At 34.6% G+C, this 8,966-nt stretch overlaps 1 protein-coding gene across 1 annotated transcript; it reads right to left on the minus strand.

Moving 5' to 3' along the window:
- Positions 1 to 7,002: 7,002 nt before the first annotated feature.
- LOC135157929 (tripartite motif-containing protein 66-like) lies at positions 7,003 to 8,726 on the minus strand. Its single transcript, XM_064115132.1, has 2 exons — positions 8,535 to 8,726; positions 7,003 to 7,443 (listed from the first exon to the last, which is right to left on the minus strand). The coding sequence occupies exons 1-2, from the start codon at positions 8,724 to 8,726 to the stop codon at positions 7,003 to 7,005; spliced, it is 633 nt and encodes a 210-aa protein (XP_063971202.1).
- Between the last annotated feature and the right edge of the window lie 240 nt (positions 8,727 to 8,966).

Here is an 8,966-nt window from a genome sequence, read left to right on the forward strand (position 1 = left end):
GAACACACGATGGTTATCAATTGAATCGTTCCAAAGTAATTCCTGGAGATCTGTAAGATTCACTGTCAACCGTCTAGCATATAAATGATTGATAGCAATAATAAATGGATTACCATCAGTTATACCATACATGAATTTTGATTCGTGCTATTGTCATATTGTACTTATTTCCCCCCACAATAATCAATATTTAGAACTAAGCTAGGTAATCATGTCCTTTGTGTCATGATGGGTCATATGGGAATTTAAAATAAAGTAAAGTGTGTTATGTGTTATATGTTCATTATCTATCCATATTTGAAATTAACATACAATACAAGTTTTTGCTTTATAATACCAATTTACAGTGTCACAGGTAATGTAGAATTCAGGAAAACATTTTTGAAAGATATTTCGTAGTAGCCATCTTAGATTTCAAAGTGGCGGTCATTTTCAGCTGACCCGGTGGATCAATCACTGGGGTAGCAAAATTCTAAAACCAGCAGGCCAAAACATGCCTGTATGTCTAAAATGCAATGCCTCAAATTATTTAAAACTCAAGAAAATTATTTTAATGAATTTTCATGACAGTCGATCCTCTGTAGATTTCAAGATGGTGGCCATTTTGCAGCATATCTATTGGACAGATTACTGGGGGGAAATTTCAATACCCCAAGATGCCAAATTTCAAAATAATACCTACGTTATAATTATGATACTTGATTTTTTTTAATGATTTTTTGCATGGCAGCCATCTTGGATTTCAAGATGGCTGCCATTTCGACCAACTAAAAATGTTTCCAATTGGATAACAGCTAACAAGCTTTCTCTTAACCTAGAAAAAACTAGCTACATGCTATTTAGCAACAAGATTACGACTGTACCAAAAGATGTAATTTTAAATAATACTGTCATTCAAAGAGTGCGATCTACTAAATTTTTGGGACTGATCATTGACGAAAAACTTTCTTGGAAAGCACATATTGATAATATTTGTAAAATCATTGCTCGCAACATTGGTGTCATTAGAAAATTAAGTTACTTCTTACCCCATTATATTTTATTATCATTGTATTCAACGTTAATTTGACCTTACTTGAATTACGGAGTTGTAGCGTGGTGTAATGCAACGAATTCTCAAATTAATAGACTTTTTATTTTACAAAAAAGAGTGATTCGTATTATTAGTCATGCAGAATTCAGGGCACATACAAATATTCTGTTTTTGAGAAATAAAGTCTTGAAGGTTAAAGATTTATATTCTTTTCAACTCGGACAGTTAATGTACAAGTTTATCAATAAACAATTACCGTTACCTTTTAATAATATGTTTGTAAAAAAATGATACAATTCATAAGCACTTCACTCGCCAGGCGAGTTCCTTTCATTTACCTCTGAATAGAACATCGTTTGCACAGAAAATATTTGTTTTTACTGGTCCAAAATTATGGAATTCTTTTTCAAAGGATATTATACAATGTAATTCAATACAAAATTTCAAAGGAAAACTTAAAAAATATCTTCTGAATTCATATTAGATTATCGTTTTTTTCCAAAGTAATGTAATTCAGAACTTAATATGTAAATGTGTTTATTAATTTCTCTTTGTATATATGTTTAATCGTTTTATGATTTCTGTATAAAGTGTATACTGAATCATTTATTATTATTATAATTTATTCATTCTTATTTTTATTTGTTTATTTTCTATTCATTATATATATATATATATATATATATATTGTTTATTTCTTTATTTTATCCTATTTTTTATTCATAAAATTTACTTATAAAAGGGGGCCTTCACCCTACAAGCTCTGCTTTTTAGTTGGTCTCCTTCCCTTTCGATTTCATGGTATTATTGTATTATAAAAAATGATTTAAATTTTATATTTTGTAAATATGTACATTGAACTATCATTGTAAATGTAAAAAGATTGAAAGAGAAAATAAATGAATTGAATTGAAAGTTGAATTGAGGTATCACGGGCCTAAAACATTTCCCATAGACTCGTGTGTTAAAAAGGCGCTCTAAAAAAAAAAAAGGATGAAATTCGAGAATTGAATGTTTACTACCTGTCCAGTGGATAGGATATGTCTTACATTCCATATATGACCAGAAAAGGGTACCTCGACCAGCTCATTTTAAAAACAAATCGGCATTTATGAAGACTACACCTGACAGGATCAAATTCATCACTTGATACAGTAAAATGGAAATACTTCTCCTGCCAGTATTAAAATAGTTCCAAAGTGGTGATATATCTTCCCAATTTGAAAAAAAAGGAAGTTCAGTAAAGTTACCCTCCCTAGAATCAGTGTTAGATTATCAATCATATTCATTCATTTTTGTCAATCAGCAATATCAAAATTAAGAATTGAGAATTAAATGGGTTGGCTCGAATGAATATCTTTGGCCCGTATAACCCTGACTCAGGGGATCAGACCACTGAGGGCCAGCAATATTTGAAATAAGCTCCCCACACTACTTTTATATGTAAAAGTGCAATACCGCAGATCATATAAAACTCAACGAAATAATTGCAATATTTCTAAGGCAGCCAGCTTCGAATTCAAGATGTGGGCCATTTTTCCGCCGGCCAATTGTCAAATTGCTGGGGGATGGCAATATTTGAAATCAGTGCCTAAAAGTACCCCAACATACCAAATTTCAGTGTCACATGTCATGTAAAACTCAAGAAAATGACATTAATGATTTCTCATGGCGGCCATCTTGGATTTCAAAATGGCGGCCGACGCGATGGTCAAATCACTTGGAGCCGGCAATATTTGAAATCAGCACCCCAAATTAAGCCTATATGCCAAATTTCAGTGTCACATATCAGGTAAAACTCAAGAAAATTACATTTAATGATTTTTCATGGCGGCCATCTTGGATTTCAAAATGGCGGCCATTTAGCCGCTGACCAAGTGGTCAAATTGCTGGGTGCCGGCAATATTTGAAATCAGTGCCTAAATATACCACAACATACCAAATTTCAGTGTCACATGTCATGTAAAACTCAAGAAAATGACATTAATGATTTCTCATGGCGGCCATCTTGGATTTCAAAATGGCGGCCGACGCGATGGTCAAATCATTTGGAGCCGGCAATATTTGAAATCAGCACCCAAAAATTAAGCCTATATGCCAAATTTCAATACCGCAGTTCATATAAAACTCGAGAAAATGATTGCAATAATATATCATGGCGGCCTTCTTGGATTTCAAGATGGCGGCCATTTTGCCGCCGACCAAATGGTCAAATTGCTGATGGGCGGCAATATTTGAAATCAGTGCCTCAAAATACCCCTATATGCCAAATTTCAGTGTCACATGCCATGTAAAACTCAAGAAATTGACATTTAATGATATTTCATGGCGGCCATCTTCGATTTCAAAATGGCGGCCGACCCGATGGTTAAATCGCTTGGGGCCGGCAATTTTTTAAATCAGCGCCCCAAAATACCCCTGTATGCCAAATTTCACACTTTCTGCCAGATCCGAGCATCTTGGCCATTTTTTGTCACATAACCGCTCCACTAAATGGTTTTAAGGGTAAAGTAATACAATGGAACAAGTTACAAGGACAGCCAGTTGTCTGGAGTGTCCAAAAATCCAAGATGGCTTCCAAAAATGGAGTTTAAAATGGCTGATGATAATCAAAATAGACATAGTTCATTTCATATCCGCCGGGGACATATGATGATTTTGGTGTCTATACCATGTTTTTAATGGTCAAACAAGATATAGGGACAAGTTACAAGGACAGTCAGTGGTCCAGTATGTTAAAAATCCAAAATGGCTTCCAAAAATGGAGTCTAAAATTGCTGTTGCTACTTAAAAACCGACATAGCATGTTCAATATCCAGAAATATGATTTTTGTGTCTATGCCATGGTTAAATGGGTCAAATAATACATTGGGACAAGTAACAAGGAAAGCCAGTGGTCTGGTATGTGCAAAAATCTGCGATGGGTTCCAAAAATTGTTGCTGAAATGGCTGCTAATACTTAAAGCGGACATAACTCATTTCATTTGGCCTGGGAGATGTGAATTTATGTCTAAACCACTGGTTACAAGGGTCAACTAGTACATTAGGATAAGTTACAATGACAGTCAGTGATCCAATGTCCAAAATTCCAAGATGGTCTCCAAAAATGGAGTGAAAAAATATCTGATGTTACTTATAAAATGACATAGTTTGTTCAGTATCTGTATGGGGAATATGAGTTTGGTGTCTAAACCATGGTTTAAAAGGTCAGGTAATACACTAGGATAAGTTGCAAGAACAGTCAGTTGTTTGTATGTTAAAAATCCAAGATGACTTAAAAAATGGGGTGTAAATTGACTTTTGTTACGTAAAATTATACACAGTTTATTAGAAATACACCTCGGAGATATAATTTTACTGTCTACACTAGAGTTTAAAGGGTCAAGAAATAGATTGGGTTAAGTTGAAAGGACAGTCAGGTGTTAGGTATGTCCGAAAATTGAAGATGGTTAAAAAATGGGGGTCTTAAATGACTGTTGTTACTTAAATGTGGATGTAGAACATTACAAATACACATTGTGGATATTATTTTGGTATCTACACTAGGGTTTCAAGGGTCAAAAGATACTTTGGAACTGGTTACCATGATATGCAGTTATCCATTTTGCCATAAAATCCAAGTTGGCTCTTTAAAAATTGGTTCTAAAGTGACTGCTGTAACTTAAATATTGATATAGTTCATACAATATCCACCTGTGAGAAATAATCTTGGTGCCTACACTTCAATGCATGGGGATACATTATCATTATTGTTTCATGAGTTGGTAACAGCACCCATTTTTATGGAATTTTAGAATCCGCCATGGATTTTTTGACAAAATGGAATACTAACCATCCTTGTTTCTTGTCCGAATGTATTATTTGACCCTTCATACCAAAATTAAGACACCAACATTATTACTAACAGATAGATATTGTAGACCATTATTGAGTGATATGAGTCATGCTAGATGCCTTTTTTAAAAATGCTCTTTGATTTTTAGGCAAACTGCAAACTGGACAACTGCATATTCATGTAACCAGTTCAACCATGAAACCATAGTGTGGTTGATTTTAAATGAACAATGTCAATTTTTATAATAACAGCAGTCATTTTAGACTCCGATTTTTGGAAGCCATCTTGGAATCTCGACATACCAGACCACTGACTGTCCCTGTAACTAATTTTCTGACTTTCAAAACCATGGTAGAGACATCAACATCACATACCCTTGAGTTATATCCATTTTCAGTGAATGGCGGCCATCTTGGACGCCATCTTAAAAATTACTACTTTCCCATATTGCGGATTTTGGTAGATTTTTAGTATGTTAATTCCTGAGGTCAAATAGTACAAAACACCGTTGAAAAATCATTTGTTGCAATTTGTTCCGGGTCAAACCATATATTGACCCGTCTATTATGATGGACATGGTACGAAAATTTCGTATGAAGGGAAAGCAGAATGGTCCAACACTGTAGAGTGTACTCTTTCTACTTATTTCCCGTTTATACCCCTTATATTTTCAGTAGTATGTATGATAGTGATTCTATTGATTTATTTTTAATTACATTTGCTGATTACTTTGTTATATGTTCAATAAATATATTATATAATTATATTTTTGTTTTTAAGTTAGTAATTTTGCTATCACTTGATAATTACAATGTTAAGCATGATATGCCTATGTTTGTTGCAGACTAATCAAATCAAACGTTTCCTTTTTTCTAGTTATCTTTGCAAGGTTGGATGGAGTCCGCCCTTTCTTGTGAATAACGATTAATTATATTTTTCATATCTATATTCTGTATTTTGCATATTTTGTACACTGTTCTGTCAAATTTATATGTGAATCTTTTTACCGTGTACAAACATTTATAATTCAGCAATTGGCTGCCAATGATATTTTGATGCCGAATAAAGACCATTATTATTATTGAATACTATATTCAATAATCGGAAAATTTGTGCAAATTGGATTGTATTGTAAATTGTACTGTATCTATATCACATTAACTGATTTTATCATTGGATGAAGATATCACATGGTAAGTAATATACATGTACTGTAGTATTGAATATCGACACGTGTTAAAGTAGATTTTGTGGAAGGATGAAAGCATGTCAGTTTCCATACTACATGGTGTGATATAACGTGAATTACAGTGATACCTTGATGAAATATAACCTCTTGTAACAAGCAAAGGCGAGCATGTCTGGGGAGAGGGAAACCAAGTTACACCAATCATAGTCGAATGTCATATTAAGTGCATTGAACTCAACTTTTTCCTTCAGGTTCAGACCATCAAGATCATAGAGCCTGATCACGACGCTACTATTCTTCCTATCAACACTCGCTACATACACCCTGTCCTGCTCATCCACGGCAGCATACAGGTAGACACCCAGTGGAGCTTGTATAGACTCACCAGCATTCCCATCCCTGTCATAGACCGTCACATCGCTTGGATCGCAACACCATGAACTGGTGACGATCAAACCCGCCCTGGTGGTTGATACCTGCCCCGTCGTGTGTTTTGTTTGAACAGTGCATTTAAGAGTGGATCCTGTCGGATCATATATATTGACTTGTTGTCTTAAGTAAGTAATAGTGATTTCATCTGATGAACTACTGTTAACTCTGAGATAATAGTTAATCATATTGTTTGTCACGTGGATTTTTGCTTTCCAGGAGCCAAGGGGAGAGCAGATGTGGGCTTTTGTAGCACCAGTCGACACGCATAACGCCCCGTCCCGTTGCAAAACCAGATCATAACAGTTCATGTCACTTAAGGGTGTGTTTCTATACTGCTGTTGTCCACCATTTTAATCAATGATATCAATACCCAGTGCACTCCACCCATACCCGATAGCGACAGTGCTACGGGAGTGCCTTGTCATACCGGACATCCCTTCCCGTAGATCAACACACTGAATGACTTCCATCTTGGGATCTGATCCTGAGATGGTCCCGAGGTCAAGACGAGTATCATCTGCTGGTTTGAACCTTCTTCCCCTTTGCTTTCTTCTTAATAGCTTCCGCAGAAGTGTGATCAGTAACCCCCTTCAGCATGGCATCCAGCTCCTCACAGAGCAAGATATGAGCAGATAGAGTGTCTGTCTCAAGATGACCCAGTCTGTCATTATCTACCAAAGTAATTGAACTACAAATACTCTTGATCCTCTGTCGATCTTTTGACTTCAAGACATTGAGGTCGTCATCAAAACTATGTTTTAAGCCATTTAGTTGCTCGATCAGATTTCGAAGATTTTCATCAAGTTGGTTGGCCTTGATGCTGTAGGCTTTCCTGACATCATCTAGTAGTGTCTGCACTGCAGTGTGTACCTCATGACGTTGAATTTCTATGTTCTGAATGTTCTTCTCCAGCTCTGCTTTCTTGTCGGCACATCGCTGAGCAAGGTCTGTCACCTACGAATTGAAAGTGATGAGTAAAAACAACGAATTAGATCTGGAAATAAAATTCCATATAGGTGAAAATAAGAAATACTAATACTCTAAAACAAAGATAAATCATACAGAATGACATACGATATTCTGAATAAGCTTGAAGAGAGACAACTTAATTACACAATTGTATGTCATATTGAAACAATAACGATACTAATCATCAGTGTAATTCAACATAAAGAATAAAGAACTGGATTAAATGCAATATTTTTTATACTGATGTTAGTATTACAAATTATATATAATTATCAATCTGTATTCAACACCATCTATAATTATTGTTATTTTTTTATCAAAATTTATTTCTGTATTCTCATTCATTATACCAGTATCATAACCTATATTATTCCTGCTACCGTCATCATTATCATTATTTTATTATTATTGTTATTATCTTTTCTATTTTTACTGTGTTAATGTTCCTAATATCTTGATATTGTGATTATCATTATTATCGTCATCACCATCATAATCATTATAAAAACTGGTATGATCTTTGGTGTTTATTCTTATCAATTGATTAATTTTCATCATCGACATCAATGATCACCCTCAGTATTTATAACCACGTTTAATCTACCCACACTGTTAGAAAAAACAGAAAATTTTGCAGAAGAAAAATTAAAAAACAGATTTTACAGAAAGAAGTAACCAAATCATTTTGTAAATTTTTAAGACAGGACAGATTTTATACAATTTTTATGGAATTTTACAGATCAGTGTGTTTTAAAAAGGGCAAAAACAGTTTTATTACAATAAATTTGTAAGGTTATATACACCAAATATCTATTTTCTGTAATTTTACACGAATGCATGTAAGATTACAAAGTGCAGTAAGATTGCAGGTGTTCTCAAGACTCTGCTGCAGGATTTTTTTTTTAAGTAGACATTTTAAAGTGTTTAAACTCTTAAACTGCTCATTTGAGTTTTAATATTTGATTCTCAATAAAAATTAAGTCTAGTTGTTTAAACTTCTGAACAAAATAAATGAAAGGTTGAAAAAGTTGTATTTTAAACAGCGTTTTTACTGTGATAATTATGAATAAATTTACCTTTCCTCGCAACCCCTGCTCAAAGTTAACCTGGTTCTTGATTTTGTGATTTTGATGATCAACGAGTACGCACTTGTGACAGACGTGGACCTTACAATCCTCACAAAACATATCTTTGTTCTCTTGTATGTGGATGGAACACTTCTCGAATAAATGACCAATGCTGACCTTCCCTTCGATGACATCATCCATGGAGACGATCTCATGACCGGCAAACAACGTGGTAAGATGTTGATGACAATGTAAGCACTCATCACACATATAACAATTACATGTTCTGCAGAATGACACGGCGTCTTTATGAGACTTGCAAGTCGTGCATTTCTGGCACATCTCAAGGACAGCATTCATCCCTCCGCACTTGGCGTGGTAATCGTCTACGCATCCGTTGATAGAGACATTGAGGCGGAGATCATCGACACGGTTGTTGGA

Source organism: Lytechinus pictus, unplaced genomic scaffold (assembly GCF_037042905.1).
Source record: "Lytechinus pictus isolate F3 Inbred unplaced genomic scaffold, Lp3.0 scaffold_20, whole genome shotgun sequence".
Lineage (NCBI taxonomy): Eukaryota > Metazoa > Echinodermata > Echinoidea > Temnopleuroida > Toxopneustidae > Lytechinus > Lytechinus pictus.

Coding starts and splice junctions, on each gene's coding strand:
- LOC135157929 (XM_064115132.1), bottom strand. CDS start 8,726: ATGGATGATGTCATCGAAGGGAAGGTCAGCATTGGTCATTTATTCGAG. Junction 7,444..8,534: donor AGCAGGGGTTGCGAGGAAAG/GTAAATTTATTC, acceptor TTCAATTCGTAG/GTGACAGACCTTGCTCAGCG.